The sequence below is a fragment of the Pseudopipra pipra genome, chromosome 3 (genome assembly GCF_036250125.1).
Source record: "Pseudopipra pipra isolate bDixPip1 chromosome 3, bDixPip1.hap1, whole genome shotgun sequence".
Taxonomy (NCBI): Eukaryota; Metazoa; Chordata; class Aves; order Passeriformes; family Pipridae; genus Pseudopipra; species Pseudopipra pipra.
The window spans coordinates 62,886,988-62,902,004 of NC_087551.1; the positions used below are offsets into that span (position 1 = coordinate 62,886,988).

Below are 15,017 nucleotides of genomic sequence, written 5' to 3' on the forward strand. Positions count from 1 at the left end.
GCATATTATTTATGCAATTTTCAACTTATAAAAACAACACTGATGATGAACAATAGGATATAGTTTCAGTGATGTGCAGCTACACCAATTTACATACTCAGCATTATTTCATGTACACAAAAACTGAACAAACAGGAAAGAGTGGCTACTACTAATACAGATAATTTCAGTCTCCGTAAATGGTGTAAATAAAAGAAAAAGCTGATAAAATAGAATGTGGAAGAACAAAAAATCAACGGTAATTTAGAAAAATTTCCTAATTATAATACTGATACAGTTAGGAGGAGTGCAGAAAAGAGCATAACGACAGAACAGGAGATTAGCACACAATCCACAGCTTACAACTGAAGTCACTTGTTCCACATTCTGCAACAATAAAAGCCTAATGCGCAGATCAAGTAACAGATTTTCCAAAAGTCTAGCACCTAACTCTAGCCACTTGAATCTTAGCATTTTGGACAACAAGCTTCAGTTTCCCCAGCACACTGGGCCAAAATCAGCGGTGATGTTTATTTGGCTTTGTATATGCCTCACATGGGCTGTTTAGGGAGACAAAAAAAAAAGTCGTGAATTTTGAGGGAATTTTAATTCGGACGCAAAGATCTAATTTAGACCTGATAAGACATAAGCAATAAATCTCTTTCAGATCTTCAGGAAACCCAAACTTAAAAACTCTGATAGCATGGAATAAGAACAACATAAATGATTAAACTAAACATCAAAGATTTCTTAACCACCTACTTACATCGATCTTTTTTATTTTCTGTGCTTGAGTCAGTGTTTTATTAAACGTATGAATATGTACTTTGTAAGTAGAGTCTGACTGTAGATATGGAAGCTGAAAAAAAAAAGGCAAAGACCGTTTCATTAGTACAGATGCAGTGCTATTCAGTGCATAGAGGAACCATATTATCCAGATTCTTTATATGCATACCATCTTGTCCACTGGATAGTTCTTCAGAGAGGCATAGAGCTCCCCCTCAGATCTTCCATGACCCCACAGTTCAAATAAAGACCTGGAATTACACAGTTTTTGAGAGTGCAGTCACACGGAGGGGGCAAAATGCCTTACAGACACTTACTCCTTTTAACCTTCTTGGCCAATTTATTTAGGCTTTACTTCATGGAGTACTAAAGTGTGGTATTTAACTCTTAGTAAATGTTTTAATTTTTGTTCTTAAGAAGGACACACTAATTTTTAATCCTAAAATGACATTATAACAATGCTTTTTTTTTTTTTATTTGGTAACATATGCCAAAAGCTTTAGAGCTTTTGTTACTGATTAGCAGTGCAATGGAGATGCACCGGAAACTTTCTTCTAAAACAAACATGTCTTCCCACAATGAGTAGTAGGCCAGAAAAATAAGCTGTGGGCTAGCTACACTTTCTACATAAAATAAGGATACATTAGCTGAGAGATCATGGTATACAGAACATCTACAAGCTGCTTTGTCGTATTTTACTTCACTGGTTGCCTATGGGTGCTTTCTGAAGTGCAGTACAGTTGATCTCCACTGGAAACATACTGTCATAAGGACAGTTTTGTACACATGGGACTCCTTTAGGCAAGACTGGACAGCCCTAGTCACTGGAGGTAAAACTGAATACCTGACAAAATAAGGACTCAACAGGGACTACGCAACACTCTGCAGAAGGGCCCAAACTAACTCTGAAGAACACAGCACAGACACCACAAATTTAGTATGGTCAGAGAGACATACCACACTTACACCGGCTCTCATCCTGAACCATACCTCCACAGCCTATCTCACAAGCCTCACTGCAAAGAATATTATTCAGACACCTCTAAAAAGGACCAGGTGGAACAATCACTCTCTGGCATATTCTTGTGCTCTTGAATTTTCTAGAAGGACCTCTGCTGCAGCAGATTGGGCTGAGGGTTCAGATGCCAGCACTAAGGGAGGGTAACACAATCTTTCCCTTCAAAACTTGATTTTCAATTTTTACTTATCATTGTTTTTATCTTTTAGTTCCAGACATGTTTTAAAACAACTCACTAACTAAACTTTATTCAAGGTCAATAAAACATCAGTGAGTACTGTCTCTGGAGTGAAGAACACTATCCTGACTTGATCATACACCAAGTAAAGAGAACGTGAACTCTACATAATCAGTCCTACAGGAGTCCTATAACATCCAGTTACATCTTCTCAATTCTAGAAGAAATCAAAGACTGTTTATTTGAAGACTCCATAAAAAATCTGTATTTGCCACAACATAACAAAACAATATTCCACCGCTTCAGTTATCGTTTACAAGATTTTCCATCTCTTACTTTGCACATACTGTCCGTTTCATTAGTCCCCTTGCCATCTCTTCTGAAGGAATATTGAGAATCCAAAATGGAGACTGAAATAAAGAGAAGATAAATCATACAAATACCTAGTTGGAGGATGTCAGATGAATTACACAACTACACAATTCTGTTCTATAAAAACAGAACATGCATGCTGAAAATAAATTAAAAAAATAAATCTGTTGACTGTAATCATACAGAAGATAAATATTTAATTTCAGGTAAAACTGTTTACTTGGCTTGAATGTCTGAGAAATTTTGTTATGTATTTCATTTTTCCACTGTATCTTTGACTTAGCAAAATATTATTTGTTTGCACTTCTGTAGATTATTCAGCCCCTAAAGATGGTAAACATCTCGTTACACAAAAGTAGTAACTTATTCCCAGTAATATTCTCTGACTAAGCATTGAGACCAAAATCATACAGCTTCCTAGCCATATTCTGTCTCACTGATTTAGATGCAAACACCAAATCCAAAGTGCTGCTGAATGTTTTCACAGTTCGCCTATTCTGAGAAGAAAGGAGAGCCTCCCAGCAGATGGCACTACTTCTTTTCACAGTCTTAAATGAAGACAGCCTGAGGTGCATTTTGTGCATCTTTTTTTTTTAAGTTCTGAGTCTTCACTGAAATTGAGAGTTCCTCATTTTTGGAAGATTCTTGATTTTTCTAAGAAACTTCAAAATTTATTCAGCTACCCACATTTAACAAAAATACTATAAGGAACATACTTGCATCCCATACACACGCTCAAGTAAAATATTTGGTCCTCACTTACATTTACACGAATTTCCTGCTCACCACTGAATTTTCCACCACAAAGGGAGAGCAATGATGTTATTTCCTAAATTGAAAATATAAAGGTCAGGCCTCAGAATCATTAACGAATGTTTTGAAGAAAGAAAGGTGGGAAACAAGGAAAAGTGGGCAGCATAACACAAATTCTAATGCAGACGGTGAGGATTATGAAGAAAATTCTAGAGACAGCAAGAGAAGACAGAATGGCATGTACTACCAACTTTACTGTGGGAACCGACAGTGAAGCACTCAGAGTAGTTGTGTGGATAGGACAGAAGTTCACACATAAATTCAGCTTGTATGTACTGTTCATGAACAGAAAAAAAATTAAGACTTTCCTGCTATAAAAGCAGCTTTCTCAGAGTTCAGTGGCAAAGGAATGGGCTCTGTTAGGCAAATTTCAGTAATCAAATTCCCCTGTTTCATATTTTCTCTTTCATCTAAATCTTTACTGTTCAACCCTGCACTCTCATAACAATATTACTCTTACAATATTATTCTCTCTATTCTTAAAATATTTTTCTGCCTAATTCACATAAAAATGATGTTTCACTAGTAACACTGACCCAGGGCCAGGACAAGCACTGAGCATCAATTCCATTTCTGTTACCTCTCTGCTTTACAAGTATCTCAACAGTTTTCTTCAGTAGATGTCTTCTCTAAATCAAAAGACTGTAAATTGAACATATGAAAGAACAAACCAGCAAGAAACAAGCTAATAAGTAATACCTGAAAAAAGAAAAAACAATGCACTAAAAAGACTTTCAAACTCAAATGAGATGTAAACACCGGGGATGTTTCTCATGTAGCCCCAATACTAGAAATGACATGCTGCAATCTCTGAATGATGCTGGCAAAAGAACACAGAGGCAAAATTTTATAGTGGCTTAGATTTCAACTGAGTGGGTAAATCAAAAGATTACCATTAATTACCACCAAAAAAAATGGAGGAAAGGAAAACCCAACATGACACTAGCATGTGGTTTTAGTGGGACATTACCCCACTAATTTCCATCTTTCCATTTGAATAGAAAGGACATAAGAAACATTGGAAAAAACAGGGGGTTTGCTGCTCCAGGAGAATATGATTATGTGTAACCATTTCACTGTATGGTCCTGAGGCACAAAAAGCACCTGAGATGTTACACATGAGTCGGTGGCACCTCCAAACACCGGTATTATTACCTACAGGAAAGTGACAAAAATGAGAAGCAGAAAAAACACGGCATGTAAGGAAAGGCTGGGAGAGACCAGCTACATATGCTAAAGGTTGCTGTGATAAAGAAAGATAATAATCTGTTTTCAACGTTTATTATGGAGGAGATGACTGAATGAGGTTCAAATCACAGCAGTACTCTGGATGAGAACTTGGGAAGATCCTTCCAAGATTAAAGACAATGAAGCACTGGAACATATCTGCCTGAGGACATTGATAAGGAAACATCCAGCATGCACTGATCTGTCCATTAGGCACAAGCTTTGCTGTAAAACAGGATGCCTGATCTTACCCCTAAGTATCTGACCTAACAAAAAACAGATCCCTGATTATGGAGCACAGTTTATCAACTAAGAAATATGAAACACGTAACTTCAGACACTGAATAACAAATGTGGACTCTGACAGACACCTTCAGCTGCTGTGATCCAGCACTGCTGGAAGTACAAAAGCAGTCCTCTCATATCCCATATGCAGATGTGGTAGAAATGGAGATCAAGCAGATCATCTGGCTAAAAAATCTGTCCTTCCTTGTTTCATTAAGTCCTTAACACAGCTCATGACAAAGCCAAACACAGAGCTGAGCAGAGTACAAGAAAAGGGAAATGTAACTGCTTTCTACAGCAGCTATATCGGCCAAGTGCCACTACAACCCTGGTGATAAAACTAAAACTTTGTTACATATCATCTTCTTACTTCATCTGATGACCTTGCCTAAAGACAAGCTAGGTTGATCATAAATAAATAAATTCATGTTCCAGTGTCACAAAGCAAATAGTAAAAATCAATGCACAAAAGAAAGCCTTAATGAAAACAAGGAAAACAAATTATGCAAGACACATTAAATATTTTATAACACATGTAATGATGACCCACCAATTCTAACAAAATAACTCCACATTTTGGCACTATTTTAAACAATAACATACCATCCTGGATATTACTAGCTCTTCTAGATGCTGCCTAGAAGAGCCCTTTGGGTATCAAAATTTGTTAAGGTGTATAGCAACTCCATAAATTATCACGGGGAAAAAAAATTAATCACAAGTTAAATTTACAAACAAGAGGATTTTCTTACTAATGTGGAAACTGAGTGTATGCTAAACTACACATTCACCAAGGGCCCATAAAAAACACTGGGGATTCATAAAAAAGACCAGGGATCTTCAAATAAGTTACAATTTATTTTTGTTTCAATTATTTCTGTTAACGCTACTTGATAAGGTAAAACAGATTTAGTGACAGGGAACAAACTCTGCACTCCAGATTTTGCAACCAACCATCACACACCTGTCAATGACAAGCAGAGTGCAGCACTCGAGGCAGCACTTGCTCTGATCCCACCACAGAAGCTCCTCTACTCTGCCTAATCCCACACAGGCCAGTGGGGCACAACCCCTTCTGACAGCATGGAAGGAAACACTCAGGATCACAAGCCGAAAGAGAACAGTCCTCAGTGCCACTGGTGCGAACAAGGCTCACAACCAGGACGCCAGCCGAGGCCTTGGAGACCTGTGCTCATGTGCTCCCAGCCCATGTCACAGGCCCTAGGGCTTCAGAGAGCACCATGCTCATTGCCCCCCGCATCTTCCTCCTGAAAATGCAGCTCCTGCAACTCTCCTGCCTCACAAAGCTCCATAAACACCTGGGACAGGGAATCACAGAATCAATCAGGTTGGGAAAGACCTCTGAGATCACGGAGACCGACCTATGCCTGAACATCACCATGTCAACTAGACCATAGCACAACGTGCCACATCCAGTCTTTTCCTTAAACATCTCCAGGGGCGGTGACTCCACCACTTCCCCCGGCAGTCCATCGGACACTGGAATGAGAGCTGACCCCACACGTCCCCCAGGGCTGCACCAAACTTTTCTGTACCCACACTACGCTGGCGGGAGCAGCAATAAATAGTTTAAACAAATTTTAAAAGTCACCAGAGTAAGACCTTGTGAAAGCATTTTTGTAACCCCATTTCCCCCCCTCACAGCTTCCCCATCTCACGTGGAGCCCCACGTACTCTGCTGCCAACCTCTCCTAGCGCCAAAAGCAAGATAAAAAGCCACCACGCAGACGCTCTGCACGGGGCAGGAAGGGAGGAGAGGCAGCCCCACGCCTGGGGGTCCCTTGCCACGGGACACGGGGAGCGGAGAGCGAAGGGGGACCGGGAGCCCTTCGTCCCGAGAGCCGGGGCGGGCGAGGCCCCGCCAGGGTCCGGCCGCCCGCGGGCACACCCGGGACCGCGCTGTCCGGGAGCGGCCCCGGCTGTCCGCTCCCGGCCCCGGCTCCCGGCTCCAGGCTCCCGGCTCCCGGTCCCGCTCCCGGTCCCGCTCCCGGTCCCGCTCCCGGTCCCGCTCCCGGCCCGCTACAGCGCTCACCGGCAGGCGGAACTCGAGATGCTCCTGCGCCAGCAGCAGCAAGTACCGCCGGAGCGCCGGAGCCGCCAGCTCCATGTCCGCCCATCCCCCGCCCCCCGCATGCGCCGCCGGGAGCGGGCGGGATCCGCGCCGTGGGGCGGGAGAGGCGGGATCAGCCCGGCCGGGGGCGTGTGACAGGGATACCCCGCGCACCGAGCGAAGCGGGAGGACTGGGTGCTGCGCGCACTCTGCGTTAACTACTGTTCATTTCGTCTCCTTCTCATCCTTCTTGTAATTTGTGTTTTGTGTGTGCTTTATCATGCGCGCCACGTGTCAGGACAGCAGAGCCTGCGTATGGTTTATAAATAACTACACGTATCCTGGGGACACACGCTGGCTCAGAGGTGTTAGCACTGGTAGGGCAGCGCTGCGGCCTCTCCTGGCCACATTTAAGGATCTGGAGCATTAAATAACATTAAGAATTAACAGATGCCAAAGGAGTCGCATTCGTTTTTCCGTGGGAAGGAGGTCAGCACCGGCGGCGTGGGTGTCGGACCACGTAGAGAAGCAGATTCCCAGGAGAAGGACAGAGGTGTGACGATCCAACGGGGGGGGGGGGGGGGATTTGTCTTGCGGATTATATTTTATTTTAATATCTAGGCTTGATAACTATAATCTTGTACTCACTGATCTCCCTGTTATGTTGAGAGATTTCGGCTTATCCAGATTTTGGTAAGCTTTTCATTAGAATCAGGCCGGCTCAGCACTGAACTCGTTCTGTATTTTATGTGCTAATTTTTGGACAGCTTTTTTTCTAGATGGCTAAGATTTTGCTCATGACCAGTGTGCACTCCACAGGCCACCTTCCTTATGCATCTCCATAATCCCATCCCGCAGCTTCTCCAGTTATCCCTTCCTGCAGTAATCAAAACTGAGGTTTACGGTGAAGTTTTAGCCCTGATGATTGACAAGAAAACAATCTAAAGTGACCTGGCAGCTAAACGTGAACTTTCCTAGAAGAGAAAGAAAAGAGGTAGATGTGGATCAGGCTTGTTCACCTGAGCAGTTGAATGCTGGCACCCAGCAATAAACACATTGCTGAACTGCTGACAAACCCCGAGAGCCTGAGATTGCTTACAAAATCTTGGGATTGCTGAGAGAGATTTATTGAAAGAAGCCTGCTTTTATTTTTGCATTCTGTCTCACTTTAAATTTCTTAGCTGTATGGCTTCCATTTTTGAAACTCCTTAGGAGGCATTATTGGTATTATTTTTAAGCTTAATCTTTTTGAGACTGGCTTTTGCTTACTTTATCTGCACTGCTTTATCTTCATAGCATTGCTCTCTGTTCTCACGAGATGAATACCTCAGTTTTCCAGTGATACTGCTTCTGCAGAAGAATTTAACTAAAGCCCTGTCTTTTTCTTGCTTTAGACTTTAGCACAGTTTGAAAGTGAATGTACATTACTAAGACTTACAGAATATTTGATTCTGACGTAAAAACAAAATGCTTTTCAGATGCTGTGTTTGTAAACTGAACATACATTCCTGTAATGTCATTGAGGAGAATAAAGCAGTTTGTTAGTGTGGATTTGGGAAGTCATCCTAAATCAACAACATTATGTAACTATTTTAGGGAGAGGAAGAAAGAAAAATTGTCCTTTTTAGCCTTTTAGCCTTAAAATGTTAAGGAAAATTTTAAGTACACAAAATGTGATTACTCATCTTGAAATTTATCCAGGAAGCTAAAATTAACCACCTTCCTCTCACAAAAAAATATAACAATAGGATCATATGCCAATCATGAGTTTCAGTTTAAAAGTGAGAGAGCATGATTGAAAAGCCATTGTTTAATGTGTGCTGCTGCTTATTATTCTCAGGTCTCTTTTGTAGCAATTGTGTTGCCATTTTCTGCTCACTCCATGCCCTCTTCTGGACCCAAAGGCAACACAAGTGTTTTTTGACTGACTTGCACATTCTGCTGGGGCATTCGGTGAGCTCCGTCACTGCTCATGGGTTCATGTGCAACAGCACCAACATGGTGCAATTTGGGCCAAGTTGCCCAGTATGGACAAATATCCATGAAATTCTACCTTAAAAAAAGCAATCTTTTTAAATTATAGAAATACCTGTTCTATAATTCAATTGTTAAACTGTTCAGAATTTGCATTTCTGTCCATTTCCCCATAGAAAAACTAGCACTAATCCTCGGTTTTGTCTTCAAATGTCAGTAAAAGTATCAGCTCTACTAATGTGCTATATGGAAACTCTAGTTTGCATATTTCAACAGGTGAAAAATACGACCCAGCAAAGACATGGTTATAACACATTAAGATCTCTGTAGGTATGCAAAAGTCTGTGCCTAATTCATCAAAATAATCCTGTACTTCACAGATAGCCCATAATCTAAGTACATGTAATGTCATAGGTGGTGGGCAGCCCGTGTACCCGGAGCGGTAAGGCAGTTTCCCCTCTGGAGCAGAAGCTCCCTTGCCTTGGAGCCTGCCTGTGGCTTGTAGCTGGCAGACATGGCTGTGCAGCACAGCCTTTTAAGGGAGAACTATCTATTCGGGTTTTGTCTTCTTCACTAAATAGGGTGTTGCAGATAGTGACACGCTCACTAACTGGGATTTCCACTCCTCTTTGCAGTGCCTGATGAGGAAAATCCTCCTGCTCCCACCATGTACTGCCATTTCAGCTCCAGATAATATTTTCTGTGCATAATAACTTCCACAGTCTGTGGGAACCTTGTCAGCACAGCGTGAATTTGTCCACCTTTAATCAGTGCGCAGCCAGGAGAAAGGCTTTCCACCCCTTTACATGGGTTGCTGTGCTGCCTCTCCGGGAATGGTTTGCTCTCTTCCCGGGTCAGCCAGCACTGCATCAGGTTGTTTGGGAAGTCAGCGGGGCTGCCGGGTACTACGATAAAGTTCTTTAAAAGGCATCATTGCAGGAAAAGTAAGTACTGCACTATGTTTGTGTTGCACAGAGGCTTTTACGAATAACTTACTGTGTTCCAACGTTGTTTCTGAATTTCAGCTGAATCACTTTTACTTTCTTCATTGCTATAGAATTATGGGTGGACTTAAAAAGTCTTCAGATATTTATTGTCTTTTTCAGCAGCCTTTCCTCTCCCTTGAGCAAAACTCCTCCAAAAATTATCGAGCTGATTTGTTGTTTTTCTTTTACAGCTGACAGTGCACCCAAGAACCGCAGTTACAAGCAGTCATTGATTTGTTTCCTGCTTGAGTACCATAAAACGTTTTTCAAGAAATGGAAGGAGATAAAGGGCAGAGTGCTAAAGCTACCAGTGCAGTGGGTGACCTGAGGAGAAGCTGGCAGACCTGGGCAGAGGATCACATTGAGTATCAGAAAAAGAACCCGTTCAGCAATGACGACAGGCTTGCATCTAAACCTGCGCACACTCACCGAGGAGATCCTACCTATGGGAGACCCCCTGAAGGGTCTCGGACAGAGCAGAGAGGGAAAGATGCTCATTCACACGTGGGCAAGGAAGTAGAAGAGCTGTGCTTGATCATTAGAAGCACTGGACAGGTGGGAGAAGATGGACACGTGAGTGTGACATTCGGGCAGCTGTTCGAAACATACGTGACTATTTCCAACAAAGTAGTAGGAATCTTGTTAAGAGCCAGAAAACATGGTCTGGTTCATTTTGAAGGTGAAATGCTTTGGCAAGGAAAAGATGATGATGTGGTCATCACTTTACTACAATAAGGCTTTGTCATGGAATGAATTTTGCTGCATGGTTCCATTTGGACAAACATACCTAGATAGCACCTTGAAAGGTTTTCATTACAGAATTTCAACTCAGCTACCTACTGGGACATGAGCAGGAGAGAAAATTGGTGAGAAGGATAAAGCATATTATTGTAAAAATGTAGAGATTTGGACAGAAATCACAAATGATGAGCTAATCCATCACGCTGCCATTGGATTGTCTTTATCATCTACTATTATGTATATCACAGTTCTTCAAATGACTCTGCTGGCTTTTAGGTTACTGAGGATAAATAACTAACTTCCTACCATACAACACTGATCCTTGCAGGTTGTGAAATACTTGCTGCATGGGGGATTGAGATTTGTAAAACGTGAAATTGAAAACTTTTGTGGGCATTCATATACTTCTTCAGACAAAGAGCCTGGATATATTTAGGTTTAATTTCACACTGTTAAACTGAATAAGTGGAAGCTATTTTCATGAAGGAGAAAAAAATTCCCAAACTTACTAAAATACCACAGCAAGGATATTTGATGGTTCCTAAATTAGTTGCACCTTGCATGTATTTTGGAGAGCTGCACTAGTCCTGGTATTTAATAGCCTATTCTTATAATCATATTTTCTCCAAACCTTCTGTGTCCTATGTTCTTTTTCTTCTGTATCTCACACCATTTTTACCTCTTCTGTTCTTCCAATGCTGTGTCATACCCTAGAAGGTCACAAAGCTCTGCAGTTTTTTTGGTGAATTCAGCTATACCCCTTCATAGGAAGTCAGGTGCCACAATATAAAGATGTGAAAGACAACAGAAATTCTGTACTGGGGCACCTGTACATTCATAAGGAAAAAAAAGGCTCTTCTTTCACAAAAATGAGGCAATGTTTTTTACGAGAGGAGAGATCCTGTAGTGCCAAAGGCATAAATAAAAATATAGCAGTGCTGTCCCATACCTCGTTTACCAAAGGCAAAGCTGTGCTTTCAGAGCACAGTTGTGAGCTCTCCAAACTTTTTAAAAGAAAAAAAAAGGATTGATTATATAAAATAGTTGTAATAGTGCTATTAAAAATAATCAGGAGCTGTATTTACAATAGTTCCCATCAGTAAAGCTGTAAAATTAGAAATCTAAAGGTCTGGTTTTTATCAGTGCAAATAAAAGCTTTTGTGTGGTGTTCACTACACTACTTGATGGATCTTTAAAGATACTCTCTTGCATCAAAAGGATATTAAAATTTAATATAAATTGAGAACTTGATAAAAGTGATGTTACTTTATGCTATTTCTATAAAAAAACCTTTATTGCAAAAAGCCTAAAAGAATGGTTTTTTGTTTTGACGTTTCCATCCAATTGGGATTTGCATCAAAATAAGCCTTTTGACTGAGCAAATAAGAATACAGATTTCATTATCACTCTGCCTCCTTTTTTTTCTAGTGAGAAGACAATGAAAATAGGAAAAAAGGAAGAAGTGAATGTGCTGAAATAAGTATATCTGGGGAACAAGGGAGTGAGATGTAGGTAAAAAATGGATGGGGGAACAAAGGGTGGGTTTTAATCACCACTTAATTTTACCATGTTGGAAACTGGGGAATATGTGCTGCATCAGGCATTGCTGGTGTGTGTCCACTTAGTTTTCAAACCCTCCATTTCTTCCAAATAAATCTACGTCTTGCAGCTGAAAATAAGGCATGTCATTTGTGATCTTAAGACATTTAAAATGATTTGATTTTTTTGGAAAAGCATTTTTTGCCAAAGTGATGTGAGCACTCCTCAGGAGATTTCAGCTCCCATTAGATGAAGTCTTTACATACATTTGGATTTCAAAACAAATCGAGCTTTTTAAAAAGCAGCTATGGAATGACTTTTGTTTAATTCTGTCAGTTCTGAAATTCAGTCAGGTCTGCTGTAGTGTTAGTTCATAGCTCGCGGGAAGCAGCATCAGGTGCTTCAAATGTCACCAGCCAACTAATGGGGTTGTAATTACCAGGAAATGTAATACATTGCTAGAAATTGTACAAATAATCCATGCCAAGACACACAGTTGAGGCAGTGTGTACTCTGAGCACCTCAAGATGCAACTCCAGCTTATATAAACTTACTAGTTGTTAAGGCTGGCTCAAATAGTTAAATATGAGCAATCTAAGTTCTCACTGTAACTACTGTAAGCAGTTAGTGGCAGATGCTTATGCAGCCTCTGATGCATTTTCTCCTGCTGCTGGTTGGTTTAAATACCCCTTGAGTACATCTTTAAGCACACCTCTGATCAAAACAGATGGAAACAGAACAAGGTCTTACCTACTTTGTAAGCAACTAAAAGAAACCTTGATCTATCATTTTATTTTGAATGAAACTAAGGATTATTATAGAAAAAAATATTATTTATAGAGGGGTGGTGGTTTTTTAAACCATTATAGGGCCACATTTCCTGCCTGCTAGCTTTAGATGAGCATTCTAGAAAGAGTGACTGAAATCCTTCTATGTGCCCACACAATGATTATAAACACTGAGCTGCCAAACTGGGTCAGCATCCAGGTTGACAAATCTGATCTCGTGCTTCCACTAATAGCCAGTATTCCAAAAAAAACAGCTAAAAGATAGGTAATACAATTGGTCAGCTTGCCCACTCCACTACAGAATAAAAAATTACTCCTGAAGGCTGTATAGTCATAAATGCATCATATCTAATGGACATGACTCAGCTTAGCTACTAGTTTACAAGTTTTATAAAATCCTGTTTCCTCATCTGCGATGTGATTAATTAGCATCTACAGATGAAATGGGAATGTAAACACACAATTTTTTTTTTCAGCAGGCTCCCATTAGAGTAAACGAAACAGAATTTATTGAATTATTTTTGCAAAAATTTTAGCACGTGAGGAGCAGTAAACTCCACCACTCTAGAAGGTGTTCTTGCCCTACTCTAGGTAACTTTCAGCTCTTGAAATCTCTCCTAAACTTCACTTCTTTGCGGCAGGCTCCCTCAGTGGTCTTTTCTCTTCTTTCCCTCGAAGGTTGTGAACTCTCCATCTGTTTTGGACTGTACATCATAGAGGGATTATCTGTGGTTTGTCTTGTCAAACACTTAAGGCACTTTCACCATTTCAATAAATATTGCACATCAGTTTGAAATGACAGTATTTAAGCAGCATTTTATTGTTTCCAAGTTTGTCGGTTTTCAAATACTGTTTTCACTGATTTTCTCCCATTTTTATGCTTTTATTTACAGCTCTCACTTAAAAAGAATTTGGAATAGTTTGAGGAGCTATTACTACTTTAAGCACATTAAAAATGCTGTCCGTAGTCAAAACACAAACTTTTCTTTCATTCTTAATTTAACAGCATTGTATGTGTATCTGTTTCATCCTTTCAGAGGAAGCTTTTAGTAGTTCAGCCTAACAGCATTATTTTTTGGGTTCACATTAGGTTGGGAGTTTATGTAAAACAATTGAGCAAAACAGTACAAATAAAGCTTTGTCATTTCTAAACATGAGGTCAAAAAAGCAGCTTTTCTCAGGATTGCTAATACTGGATCAAAGAACAGAGCTGGGGCAGTGGCTAAACAACTTTGCTTCTCCAGGCTCTTGGAGAGTAAGAGCTACTGTGTTCACTCTGCTTATTGATCTTTGCTCCTTGGAAAGCTCTACAGATGATTTTTTAAGTTTTAAAATAACTAAAATCTTCTATGGAAGATGGTGACATAGTCAATGGGATTTGCCCACTGCCTGTTCCAGAGGACAGCCAGTAGTTCAGAACCATATTCAAAGTATTATGATAGGCGTTTCACAAAATATTTCTTTCCTAATTAAAAAAATTATCTGCAGAGTCCAAGAGTGCTTGTCATTGTAGAAGGAAAATGAACACAGTTCTGTGCTGAAAAATGCTAACGAGATGCTGAGCATTCCTCAGTAATTAATGTTCCTCTGTTTAACACTTCGTTGTTTGAGCTGGTTTGAGGCCTGCCTATTGCTATCAGGGATAAGTGAGATTCTCCATCTCACTCATCAGCAAAGCTCTGGAAGCTAGAATTATATCCAGATTTTTATCTTTCCAGTCTTATCATCATTTGTGCAACCCTTCTCAAAAGTTAAGATATAAAACTTGACCTTTTTGCTTTTGTGTACATTTGCCAGCGTACTGAGTCTGGCTGGGACAGAGGTGACTTTCTTCAGAGCAGCCCATGTTTTGGGTTTGACTGGAACAGTGTTGGTAACACAGCAGTGTTCTGGTGATTGCTGAGCAGTGCGTGCACAGCATCAAGGCCTTCTCTTTTTTCTGCTCTGCCCTCTCCAGTGGGCAAAAAGCATGTAGTGGGCACAACCTGCACACCTGACACCGACTGGCCAGCAGGGATATTCTGTGCCATATAATGTCTGCTCAGCAATAAAAGCTGAGGAGAGGGCTTTTTTTTTGGCAGGGAGGTGGGGGGATTGCTACTGCCCTACTTGTGGAAGGTCATGGGAGGATTACCTTTCCATTGCACACCTTGGCTTTCTTCTTCCAGTTTCCTTCACACATTAAACTGCTTTTATCTCAACCCATGAGTTTTCTCATTTTGCTCTTTCTGTTCTCCCATCCTGCTTGGGTTAAGGGTGA

At 40.7% G+C, this 15,017-nt stretch overlaps 1 protein-coding gene and 1 long non-coding RNA gene across 14 annotated transcripts in view; one reads left to right on the forward strand and one right to left on the reverse strand.

The window, feature by feature from the left end:
* The window catches only part of TRMT11 (tRNA methyltransferase 11 homolog), a 137,825-nt gene extending 130,962 nt beyond the window's left edge, over window positions 1-6,863 (reverse strand). For 11 of the 13 annotated variants that reach the window (XR_010429253.1, XR_010429252.1, XR_010429251.1 and 8 more), the window contains exons 1-5: window positions 6,712-6,863; window positions 3,097-3,162; window positions 2,298-2,371; window positions 935-1,016; window positions 746-838 (exon numbers count right to left, since the gene is read on the reverse strand). Coding sequence is in view for 10 of the 13 variants with exons in the window: in XM_064649591.1 (XP_064505661.1) it covers window positions 746-838; window positions 935-1,016; window positions 2,298-2,371; window positions 3,097-3,162; window positions 6,712-6,786 (390 nt within the window). In the remaining 3 variants the exon portion in view is untranslated. Of the gene's footprint in view, window positions 1-745; window positions 839-934; window positions 1,017-2,297; window positions 2,372-3,096; window positions 3,163-6,353; window positions 6,531-6,711 lie in introns of those variants that run through there. The other 2 variants (XM_064649589.1, XM_064649599.1) reach the window with 2 other exon arrangements.
* Window positions 6,864-6,895: 32 nt separating this feature from the next.
* Window positions 6,896-14,958, forward strand: LOC135411678 (uncharacterized). The gene is made up of 2 exons (XR_010429254.1): window positions 6,896-9,647; window positions 9,881-14,958. It is a non-coding gene; the product is annotated as an uncharacterized LOC135411678 (long non-coding RNA).
* The last annotated feature ends 59 nt before the right edge of the window (window positions 14,959-15,017 follow it).